Raw genomic sequence first — 13,549 nt, 5'->3', positions numbered from 1 at the left:
CATACACACACACACACACACACATACATATACACACACACACACACACACATACATACATACATATACACACATGGACACAATACAGAGGGGGAATTTTAAAATAAAATTAATATAAAATCTTTTAAAATGAAATCAAATATAGTAACAGGAAGCCTTTGAACTATCTCAGCATGGTCTACCCAAGCAGCAGCATCCTAACTCAAGTTTTCTAGTGATCAATTCTATATCTCATCATCTACTCCATTTCTGGCCATCAGCTCCCAATTGGCTTAATTTCTCAATTATTATCATCACTTAGAATTTAAATAGCAACTTAATATGGATTCACTGTCTAAATTTTGAACTGGGATGGCTAAACCTCACATAATAGTATTTTCATTTTAGTTACATCAGCATATTGAGATCCCAAGTAATGACACACTTCCCCTGTGCTCCCATCTCTACCTTCACAGCAACAGGATAGGAAGAGTCTGCACTTGACTCCATCTGGTCCTTAAAGACAGAACAAGCAGACACTCTGGTGAAGCAGACTTACTGGAAGATGTCTCCATGCTCTGATATTTAAAATATAGCTGCTCAAAACGAGGCACACTAATGGTGGAATAGTCACACACATGCCTTGCTAGTAATCAACAGCTCATTAATTAGACCTAAGGCCCATTAACAAGAGGGAAAGCATGGCTGGTGCTGAAAACCTAGCCAACTCCACAGGGCTAGTAATATGAATCTTGGAGGAGAACCTACAGCTGCCACTTTATTAAACCAGCATTAACACCATTCTAAATATTTATCCTTAGACACAAGAATAAGGGTAGGTCTCACCCCTTTCACCAAAAAGAATTCTCTCTGCATTAGACAGAAACCTTTACAGAAAACCAAAACCAATCAAAATGTAGAAAACAGGAGACCATGGGGTGCCTTGTTCCAAATGATATATCTACAGCAAAATTTCTATACCTTATGAGTCAGGAATCATTTGGGGAAGAGGAGTTTGGAAAATTGTAAGAGATAGAGTAGCAGGAGGTTTTCTATGAGATTGTATCTCCTAGAAATGCCAAGGAGAATACTTACAGGAATCTCATCAACATGGCTGCCTAGCCTTCCAGTTTCCATCTGCACTGGCAGTTGATCCTGTGCCACAGCGCTTCATACCCAAGGACTACAGGAGAGAGATAATCTCACAGGGGTGCTGAAAAGCCTGTGAGCATAGGTAAAGCCACCACTTATGCTCAGAGGGACCAGCCTAGAAGCCTCAGGACACAGGAACCAAGGAGCAGCCTGGGACGGGATCCTTCCAGTTTCCATCTGTGCCCAGAGCTGATCCTGTGCCACAGTGCTCCATACCCATATTCCTCCCAAGAGGAACTCGTCCCACAGGAGTTCTGATACACAGGCTTGCAGAAGGAACAAGCCACAGTCACAGAGAGCAAGACCAGCTAACACCAAAGATAACCAGATGGTGAGAGGCAAGGGCAAGAACCATACCTGAAGACAAACCAAAGCTACTTGGAATCATCAGAGCCCAGCTCCCCACCACAGCGAGTCCTGGAAACCCTAATGAACCAGAAAAACAAGAATCTGACTTAAAAATCATATCTCATGATGATGATAGAGGACTTGAAGAAGGACATAAATAACTATGTTAAAGACATACAGGAGAACACAGGTAAACAGGTAGAAGTCCTTAAAGAGGAAACACAAAAATCGATTAATGAATTATAGGAAAACACAACCAAACAGGTGAAAGAATTGAACAAAACTATCCAGGAGCTAAAAATGGAAGTAGAAACAAAAAAGAAATCACAAAGGAAGACAACTCTGGAGATAGGAAACCTAGGAAAGAAGTCAGGAGCCATAGATGCAAGCATCACCAACAGAATATGAGAGATAGAAGAGAGAATATCAGGTGCAGAAGATACCATAGAAAACATTGACACAACAGTCATAGAAAATGCAAAATGCAAAAAGTTCCTAACCCAAAACATCCAGGAAATCCAGAACACAATGAAAAGACTAAACCTAAGGATAATATGTATAGAAGAAAGTGAAGATTCCCATCTTAAAGGGCCAGTAAATATCTTCAATAAAATTATACAAGAAAACTTCCCCTACCTAAAGTAAGAGATGTCTATAAACATACAAGAAGCATTCAGAACTCCAAATACATTAGGCCAGAAAGGAAAGTCCTCCCATCACATAATAGTCAAAACACCAAATGCACAAAACATAGAAAGAATATTAAAAACAGTGAGGGGAAAAGGTCAAGTAATATACAAAGGCAGACCTATCAGAATTATACCAGACTTCTCACCAGAGACAATGAAAGCTAGAAAATCCTGGGCAGATGTCATGCAGACCCTACAAGAACACAAATGCCAACCCAGGCTACTATACCCACCAAAACTCTCAATTACCATAGGAGGAGAAACCAACATATTCATGATAAGAACAAATTTACACAGTATCTTTCTACAAATTCAGCCCTACAAAGGATAATGGAAAATGCCAACACAAGGAGGGAAACTACATCCTAGAAAAAGCAAGAAAGTAATGTTCTTTCAACAAACTCAAAAGAAGATAGCCACACAAACATAAAAATGACATCAAAAATAACAGAAAACAACAATCACTATTCCTTAATTTCTCTTAACATTAATGGACTCAATTCCCCAATAAAAAAGACATAGACTATCAGACTGGGGACCCAGCATTTTGCTGCATACAGGAAACATACTTCAGTGTCAAAGAGAGATACCACCTCAAAGTAAAGGGCTGGAGAACAATTTTCCAAGCAAATGGTCCCAAGAAACAAACCAGAGTAGCCATTCTAATATCAAATAAAATTGACTTTCAACCAAAACTTATCAAAAATAATGAGGAAGGATACTTCATAATCATGAAAGGAAAAATCTACCAAGATGAAGTCTCAATTTTGAACATCTATGCTCCAAATGCAAGGGCACCCATATTTATAAAAGAAATTTTACTAAAGATGAAAGCACACATTGCACATCACAAAATAATAGTGGGAGACTTCAACATCCCACTCTCATCAATGGACAGATCACTGAAACACAAACTAAACAGAGGCACAAACTAAACAGAGGCACATTGAAAATAACAGAAGTTCAGGACAAACAACAATATGAACTAACTAGTACCCTCAGAGCTCCCAGGGTCTCAACCACCAACCAAGGACTGCACATGGAGGGGTCTGATTGTTCTGGCAGCATGTGTATAGTAGAGGATTGCAATTTGACCATCAATAGTGTTCTGTGCCCCAGTGTAGGGGAATGCCAGGGCCAATAAGTGGGAGAGGGTGGGGTGGCAGGCATGGGGAGGAGGGAGGCAACAGGGGTTTGTTTTTGTTGTTTTTGTTTGTTTCTTTGTTTTTTTGGAGGGGAAACTGGGAATGGAGAAATTTACATGTAAATAAAGAAAATATCTAATAAAAAAAAAGAAAATAACAGAAGTTATGGGCCAAATGGATTTAACAGATATCTATAGAACATTTCATCCTAAAACAAAAGAATATACCTTCTTCCCAGCACCTCATGGTACCTTCTCCAAAACTGACCATATAATTAGTCACAAAACAGGCCTCAACAGATACAAGAAGATTAAAATAATCCCATGCATCCTATCAGATTACCATGGAGTAAGGGCCTTCAATAACAACAAAAATAATAGAAAGTCCACATACACATGGAAGCTGAACAATACCTATTCAATGAAAACTTGGTCAAGGAAGAAATAAAGAAATAAATTAAAGACTTTTTAAAACTTAATGTAAATTAAGGCACAACATACCCAAACTTATGGGACACAATGAAAGCAATGCTAAGAGGAAAACTTATAGCTATGAGTGCCTATAAAAAGAAACTACAGAGAGCATACATGAGCACCTTGACAGCACACCTGAAAGCTCTAGAACAAAAAGAAGCAAATACACCCAAGAGGAGTAGACAGCAGGAAATAATCAAACTCAGGGTTGAAATTAACCAACTAGAAACAAAAAGAACTATACAAAGAATCAACAAAACCAGGAGCTGTTTCTTTGAAAAAAATTCAACAAGAGAGATATATCCTTAGCCAGACTAACCAGAGGGGACAGAGACATGATCCAAATTAAAAAATCAGAAATCAAAGGGGATATATAACAACAGAAACTGAGGAAATCAAAAAAATCATCAAATCCTACTAGAAAAGCCTATATTCTATACTACTGGAAAATCTGGATGAAATGGACAATTTTCTTGACAGATAACAAATGCCAAAGTTAAACCAGGATCATCTAAACAGTCCCATAGCCCCTAAAGAAATAGAAGCAGTCATTAAAAGTCTTGCAACCAAAAAAAAGCCCAGGACCAGATGGGTTTATTGCAGAATTCTATTATACCTTCAAAGAAGACCTAATACCAATACTCTTCAAACAATTCCACAAAATAGAAACAGAAAGAACACTACCCAATTTGTTCTATGAAGCCACAGTTATGCTGATATCAAAACCAGACAAAGACCCAACAAAGAAAGAGGACTTCAGATCAATTTCCCTTATAAATGTTGATGCAGAAATACTCAATAAAGTTCTCCCAAACTGAATCAAAGAACACATTAAAACGATCATCCATCATGATCAAGTAGGCTTCATCCCAGGGATGCAAGGATGGTTCAATATAAGGAAATCCATCAATGTAATCCACTAAATAAACAAACTCAAAGAAAAAAACCACATGATCATTTCATTAGATGCTGAAAAAGCATTTGACAAAATTCAGCATCCCTTTAAGTTAAAAGTCTTGGAAAGATCAGGAATTCAAGGCCCATACATAAACATAGTGAAAGGAATATACAGCAAGCCAATAGCAACATCAAACTAAATGGAGAGAAACTTTAAGCAATCCCACTAAAATAAGAGACTAGACAAGGCTGCCCACTCTCTACTTATCTATTCAATATAGTACTTGAAGTTCTAGATAGAGCAATTAGACAACAAAAGGAGGTCACAGGGATCCAAATTGGAAAGGAAAAAGTCAAAATATCACTATTTGCAGATGATATGATAGTATACTTAAGTAGTCCCAAAAATTCCACCAGAGAACTTCTACAGCTAATAAACAACTTCAACAAAGCAGCCAGATATAAAATTAACTCAAACAAATCAGTACCCTTCCTATACTCAAAGGATAAATGGGCTGAGAAAGAAATTAGGGAAACGACACCCTTCACAGTAGTCACAAACAATATAAAATATATTGGTGTGACTCTAACCAAGTAAGTGAAAGAAAGATCTGTATGAAAAGAACTCCAAGTCTCTGAAAAAAGAAATCAAAGAAGATCTCAAAAGATGGAAAAATCCATGCTTGTGGATTGTCAGGATTAATATAGTAAAAATGGCCATCTTGCTGAAAGCAATCTATAATAGATTCAATGCAATCCCCATCAAAATTCCAACTCAATTCTTCATAGAGTTAGAAGGAGCAATTCTCAAATTCATTTGGAATAACAAAAAACCCAGGATAGCAAATACTATTCTCAACAATGAAAGAACTTCTGGGTGAATCACCATCCCCGACTTCAAGCTGTACTACAGAGCAATCGTGATAAAAACTGCATAGTATTGGTACAGAGACAGGCAGATGGATCAATGGAATAGAATAGAAGACTCAGAAATGAACCCACACACCTATGGTCACTTTATCTTTGACAAAGGAGCTAAAACCACCCAGTGGGAAAAAGACAGCATTTTCAACAAATGGTTCTGATCCACATGTAGAAGAATGCAAAAAGATCCATTCTTATCTCTCTATACAAAGCTCAAGTCCAAGTGGATCACCTCCACATAAAACCAGATACACTTAATCTAACAAAAGAGAAAGTGATGAAAAGTCTCGAGTGAATACATGGGCACAGGGGAAATTTTCCTGAACAGAAGACCAATGCTCTAAGATCAAGAATAAACAAATGAGACATCATAAAATTGCAAAGCTTCTGTAAGGCAAAGGAAACAGTTAACAGGACAAAATGGCAACCAACAGATTGGGAAAAGATCTTTACCAATCTCACATTCGATAGAGGGCTAATATCCAACATATATGAAAAACTTAAGAAGTTAGACACCAGAGAACCAAATAACCCTATTTAAAAAATAAGGAACAGAGCTAAACAGAGATTTTTCAGCTAAGGAAACTCGAATGGCCAGCTGAGAAGCACCTAAAGAAGTGTTCAACATCCTTAGTCATCAGGGAAATGCAAATCAAAACAACCCTGAGATTTCACCTCACACCAGTCAGAATGGCTAAGATCAAAATCTCAGGTGACAGCAGATGCTATCAAGGATGTGGGAAAAGAGAAATAATCCTCTATTGCTGCTTGGATTGCAAGGTGGTACAACCACTCTGGAAATCAGTCTGGAGGTTCCTCAGAAAATTGGGCAAAGTACTACCTGAGGACCCAGCAATACCACTCCTGGACATATACCCAGAAGATGCTCCAACATGTAATAAGGTCATATGCTCCACTATGTTCATAGCAGCTATATTTATAACCAGATGTCCCTCAACAGAGGAATGGATACAGAAAATTTGGTACAGGAGTGGGTCCGGGGAGAGCATCCTCACAGAGGCAGGGGGTGGAAGGATGGAATAGTGAGACCTAGAAAGGGGAGAACATTTGAAATGTAAGTAAATATCCAATAAAAAGAAAGAAAAAAACAAAATTAAACTTTAAAAAAGTTCAATCTAGGTAGTACAAATTAACAGGAGGTGGGTCTTGGAAGAGTTAGCTGAGTAGGTTAATACAATCAGTACATGTTGCAAAATCTTCTCAAAGAATTAATAAAAAATACTTCCAAAAATCATATTTAAAAACTCTAATTAAAACAGTGTGTATGAGAGGGGGTGGATGCATAGAAAAGGGCATGCAAGTGAAGATCAGAGGACAACTTTTTAGACATCAGGTTTTTTTTGTTTTTTGTTTTTTCTTTTTCTGTCTTGATTTGAAGGAAGGGTCTCTTTTACTGTTTTTGACACTATGCTGCATAGGTAAACTTCCAGCCAATTATGCTTCTGCCTCTCATCTTACAGTAGGAGTGTTAGGATTGCAGACAGGAGCCAAACCAATGCACTTATACATAGGTTTCAGTTCATCTGGCTTGCAAGCAATGTGTTTGTTTGCCTGCTTGTTTTTTTTAAATCTAATTTTTTATTGTTGAGAATTTCATACATATATACAAGGAAACACATGATTTCATATATATTCCCATTTCCTACTGCAACTACTCTTATGTTGCTCTGAGCCTACTCCCTTCTCAACTTCATGGGTTACTTATTATAATCCACTAAATACAGTTATAAACAAGATTATTTTACATACTAATAAATCTCCCTGGATTACCCCTAATGTTTTAATGAATGTTTTTCCTAAACAATAATTTTGAAGAAAATATATTAACAAAATTAAACAAAGGTACTACATAAATTCATGAAAAATCACTTTCATTTAAAAAGTCTGCATGCAGAAAATATACTTAAATATAAATATAAATGGAATTTAAATATATCAAATGGCCTTGTTAAATGATAAACATAAAAGTAAAGATAGAAAAATGAGTGAAGAATGTGAATAATTCAGCAGACAGGAACATTCACAGCCAACAACCTTAGGAAACAATGGTTCAATTCACGAGCCTTCTGCAATCCAGAAATGAAGTAAAAGCTGGATATCACTATGACTATGAAACTGGCAAAAATTTAGAGGTGCTACCACACTGTGAGAGCCTGGTCTCTATGAATGTGTCAGAAATGTGACAAATGAAATCATTCTGAAAAGCTTTATTCAAATTAAAATCAAGCATATTTCAGAGCAAAGAATTCCACCCCCGAGAGTTTATCCTATAGAACAAAAGTGTCAGCTCTGAAACACATATAAGGATAATGAAAGCATTAGTCACACAGGAAAGACACTGGAACAGAAAATTCACACTGCTGGGTATGGGTGAGCATGTTATTATACACCTACACCATGAAATTACACATTCATCAGAAGAACCAAAATGGTATCATACAACTTGAGAAAAAATAATCACATCTCAAAATTTCTTCTATATACATATATGTATATATACATATATATATGAATGAGTGCCTTGCATGGGTTAATATATAAAATTTATACATATGTTTATAGTTTGTTTATGAGTGCATATTATGAGTATAAACAAAAACATATTGGTATTAACATGGATTATCTTACATGGCAAAGCTAATGTAGTATAAGCAGAAAGTAAAAGAAAAATGAAAAATTGAAAAATTTTAAAGAATTGAATTACAAAAACACATATGCATGAATTTATGCAAAATTACATATGCTTGACACTATATATCTATAAATTGAATATAAATAAGTTTTTAGAAATTCATAAAGGCAAAATGCCAAGTAAATAAAGAGCTGGTATAGTATAGGAGACTACTTAACTATTTGGGAATAAATAGTGACAAAAAGAAAATTAAAAGAAAAATAATAAAAAGCAAAATGCAGTGGGACTGGTTATGTACTTGAGTTAGCAGAGTACTTGCCTAGCATATACTATCCCTGGGCTTGATCCCAGCACCTCATAAACTACAATCGGAGACATGCACCTTTAACCCCAGCTTCAGGAAGTGGAGACTGGAGGGCCAGAAACTGATCATCGTCAACAAGAAAGTGAGTATTGATGCCATTATATAAATAACAAATTACTAGTAAGTAATGCTATAACCAAAATCTTGATCAATAAAGTAGAAAATGCAATAGTATGACAGGATGTGTTACTTCATTAAAATCACTATTATAAAGTAATATGTATTATAACACTAATTTACAATAGTTTTCCTAAATCACAAGAGAAATAGACAGTTAATAGTTGAGTCCTGATAATAAATGAATAACTGCAGCATAAAAAGGCATTAAGCAAAAAATACCATCCATTACTTTTACAAACAAATTTAAATAATGAATGATTACTAGTCTGAATATAGGCAAATAAACAGAAAAGAAAGATCCATATGTAGGTTTTCTGGTAAGATCTATCTACAAACCCTTTGCCAATCTGAGTTAAGATTCTTCAAATATCAATATCCTTGGACTCAATAATATCTCTTCTAAATTCAACCTAATATAAATTAGAAATGTTAATGTATATACATAGGAATCTTGACAGCCCTATTCATAAAAGGACTTCTGAGGTGACCTAAACACTGATTAGAAACTACTTAAGTTTTAAGTGATCAATAGTTACATCTACTCAAATAGTTTCAAAATATGATATAAAATTTTCTTACAAGCTAATTCCCCATGGAACATAAATCTGTCTGCCCATTAGAGCAGTGTATTTCAATGATTCCCCTCATACTCACCTTCCCCAGTTACCTCCCCCACTATCGAGGCCATCTTGTGAATAGCCACCCATCTCTCTTTCTCTTTTATGGCCCATGTGTCCTTTAGCCCAGCCCCATGTTTACCCTATTTTGGTTTTCTTTCTAATTATCTAACATATTTTAATCCAATTTTAAAAGAAAATAAAAACAAATATAGAATAAAAGAAATGTAACCTACTTCTCAATAATCTACATATATTATACTGTGTTTATATTCATTATTTAAATAAATATGTATACATTTTTATAAAATAAATGTCTGTATATAAGAAGGTGCTTAAAGGTAAAAATAATTGTTTCTAGCTGTTGAAATTAGAATGCCATCTATTTTTATGTTTCATATATCAATTTAGAAATTATTGTCATTATCTTTTTCTTTAACTAAGATGATCAAAAGGCTCCATTCTACCTCCATTTCCAGATCAACTCTAAATAATCAGAACGTGTACAAGAAACTCTAATTTAACAAATAAAAGTTTATTAACCGATGTCTAAGCCATTAATTGGGACAAAATTCTTACAGCTTCTGAGACCTGGGATAAGCTATAAAGTACCAAACTTAAGAAATAATATGTGTGTTTTACATCCCCATCCCTTCAAAGTATTGAATATGTGTGTATGTGTATTTCATTGTGTTTATTTTTAAGAATTCATAAATTTATGTGACATTTTTTGATTTTATGTATATCTCACTCTTCCATCAAACTTATCCTGGACCACTGGGTTTCTTTAATAAAGTCCTGAGTCTAGTGAGTGTGGTACATATATACTTACATGAGGCTACCCACTGGAGCATGAGTAACACACCAGGAGCCACACCCCTGCAGAAAAAACAATTTTCCCTCTCCCAAGAGCTAACAGCTCATTGGATACAAGGATTAGATGCTTGCTCTGTTTCTGGCTACAGAGTTGCCTTCAGCTATGATCCTGAAACAAACATTGGCTTTCCTTGCCCTTTGGAACCTTTAAACTCTATGGTCTCCAAACTGTTGCTCACTTAATCCTAACATTTAAAATTATTAGAGTATGTAAATTATATTTTAAATGCATATGTATCACTATTAATATGTACATTAGGAATTACCTACATATAAAATATTTCAAAAACTCAATTTAAATTTAATACGAAGACAAAAAGAAATAGAAAATGGACTCCTATTATTTTGTTCCTACACACTAAAGGATCATGTCACCCATACTCTGTGTCTCTGCTTTGAAACTCACAGACGCAGAGCACTCTCAATTTTACCACTAGTCAGCTCCAATTCCCCCATCACACACAGAACCACATGTTGAAATTCAAGAGTCTCTCTGAAGGATGCATATTGTCTTGGTTGGTCATGTGATGGTTTGAGCCTAACTCACCTTAAATTAAGACAATAATCCTGACAGAATTAATGTGTTTAATTGAAAACACATATCCACAAATATGCAAAACCATGCCCATTTTGTAATCTAAATTGTCTCTTAGAAAGAAACTAAATTTTCCTAGATTAAGACTGCAAGCATATTACTGCTGCCATTTGACAGGAACAATGCTATACTGTTCATAATGATGGCCCCAGCCCTTTATGAATATGAGTCTCCATCTCTGAGGAGTTTTGGTAGCATACCTCTGAGGATTTTTGAAGACTGTCACGACATGAATCAAGAATGAGAGTCTGTTCCCATTTCTGCACAACTTGATTGGCTTCTTCTATCTTCTGCTCACAACTTTTTTGAGAATTTAATAGTGTTACCTCATAAAATTCTTGAATATCTGTAAAGGAAATGTCAGGAAAGAATCAAAATGTCATATAACACCTCATAAATATGTGTATATGTGCCTATAATATGCATATGAAAATGTGGCTAATTAAAGTAAATGAATAATTGCATTCCAAAGTAAAGTAATCAGAACAGAAAGTTCAGAGAACTGACTTTTTACCAGCATTAGAATTATACAGACGATTCCTTCATAATCGTGAGCATGTGAAGCAATCAAGATGTTGTTCAATAGTTGAACAGCGAAACTGTAATAAATCAGTTTATCATTGAGACATAAGAGATAAAAAGTTACCAAACCATCTGAAAACACAGATGACTTTCAAAACAATGTAGTGTAAGTGAATTAACCCAGTATGAAAGGAATACATACTGCATGATTTTATACAGCTCACATCTAGCAGGGAGTGGGAAAAACAAAACTAAAGGAATATAAAAAGACGAATTTTGGAATGACTAAGTACGTAACCCCAAAACAATGCTACTTATTCTGTTTGTAATGATCCAGAAATGGGTATGATAAAACCTAAAGCATGTGTCAAAAGCTTTGAAAAACTGCCATGGCCTAGGAAAGTAAAACAAAACAGGGAGGTAAGAAAGAGAAACAATCCAGTGGGCTCCTGTAACACAATGCATGAGTTAAACATAAGGAAATTTGAGCGAGAAAGATATGACCACATGGTTACATGTTATTAGTTGCTACCCCAGTGATGGAAGGTGTCCATGGTAGGGGAAAGAAACAGAAAGGGATCTATAGCAAATCTCTATCGTGTCCTTGTAACTTTTTTCTAAGTGTAAAACTCCCTCGCCCAAGAGCCTTCAAATGCTAATAGCTCCTTAGATACATGAAAGCATCCTTGTTCTGTTTCTGGCTGCATAGTTGTCTTCAGTTACAATCCTGAAACATTGACTTTCCTTGCCCTTTGCTAACTTTAAACTCCATGGAAACTGTCACATGTTTTCAAAGAAAACATGGTACTAATCAACCTGGCTTTTCTATGAGCATTGTGCAATCACAACTATATCTCCAAATGATCTGTAAAATGCTTTTTTTATAAATCTATTTTTATATTTAGGATGAATGGAAGTAGAATCAATATTGCATCAGGTTACATTATCTAACTTTAAAAAAAAAGATGTTTTTGAGGACAACTGTTTGAAACTGAAGGAGACTGAATGATCTTCAAATCAGTTATGCATATAAGAGGGATCTCGAAGCATCTCCAATCCCAGTAAGCCCATACAAATAACACACAATCGTTATATGTATAAGCTACATGCCTAGATTGGGCAGGTATACCATTACACTACTCTACTCCCCAGCTACGAGAGCCCTTGCTACTTGCAGCTTCTCCAGGCCACATGGTTCTGCTCCATCTTCCTTCTTCCTCCCATTCCTCCATCTTCCTCTGTCTCCTCTGTCTCCCTGTCTCTTCTCTTAAACTTCCAGCCACACCTTTCCTTTCCACTGCCCAATCACAGGCTCTAGCCTTTATTTGACCAGTTAAAATGGGGAGAAGGTTCACATGGAATCACCTGAGTATGTGACCATCAAGGCAGCTTCTCTTGAGGAAGCAGAATTAGCATCAAAATACAAACAGCACCAAGGTTATCCACAACAAGGGGAAACAATAGGCTTAAGTGCCTAGTTATTAGTGTTCTATCAAGTATATGACAGAATATACAAGTATATGCTCAATGCTTTTAATGATATAATTGCTAAAGCACAAAGATTAGAAAATAAGTGTCTAATAAGAATGAACTAGCAGAGTGGGTCAGAACAACATAACTTCCAAAAATTAAAAATATAATTATTTTATGATGAACTAATGATGTCATAGATGGCTTGATGTATCATATAACATACAGTGCACATTGTAACCTTTTTTTTGAGACAGGGTTTCTCTATATAGACCTGGATTTCCTGGAACTTGCTCTGTAAACCAAAATGCTACTGAACTCACAGAGATCAGCCTTACTCTGCCTTCTGAGTGCTGGGATTAAAGACATGTGCTACCACCATCTGGCTCATTTCAATACTTGAGAATATTCCAACTTTGTAGTAAGAAAATTTGGGCAAATTTACTAGTACGAATTATATCAAAATGGAATTCCATAAGAAAATCTTAAAATGCTCTCTGGTGAGTTCCTAAGCCAGAAGCAGCCAGCAGGGAGGCACAGACCCTAAGAGTGGCAGGGGAGCCGGGAGCCGCCAGGGCAGCAGGGACAGGATCCTCTCAGCTTCCAAGTGGCAGAGGTGGATCAGCGACCTTAGCTGCCCCTCCCTTGCACCAGGCAGGTCTGCCTCCAGGGACCGCTTTGACCCGGAGTCTCCAGTGAGAGCCACCATCTTCTCTCTGGTGAGT

At 36.1% G+C, this 13,549-nt stretch overlaps 1 protein-coding gene across 5 annotated transcripts in view; it reads right to left on the bottom strand.

Moving 5' to 3' along the window:
• The window catches only part of Dlg2 (discs large MAGUK scaffold protein 2), a 1,953,494-nt gene that overhangs the window by 1,698,616 nt on the left and 241,329 nt on the right, over positions 1-13,549 (bottom strand). For all 5 annotated transcript variants that reach the window (XM_031387347.1, XM_031387348.1, XM_031387349.1 and 2 more), the window contains one exon: positions 11,033-11,178. In XM_031387347.1, coding sequence (XP_031243207.1) covers positions 11,033-11,178 — 146 coding nt within the window. The remainder of the gene's footprint in view (positions 1-11,032; positions 11,179-13,549) is intronic.

This window comes from Mastomys coucha, unplaced genomic scaffold (genome assembly GCF_008632895.1).
Source record: "Mastomys coucha isolate ucsf_1 unplaced genomic scaffold, UCSF_Mcou_1 pScaffold21, whole genome shotgun sequence".
NCBI classification, from domain to species: domain Eukaryota; kingdom Metazoa; phylum Chordata; class Mammalia; order Rodentia; family Muridae; genus Mastomys; species Mastomys coucha.
The sequence above is the reverse complement of the archived record's forward strand: the minus strand, read 5'-3'. Positions and strand labels throughout refer to the sequence as shown.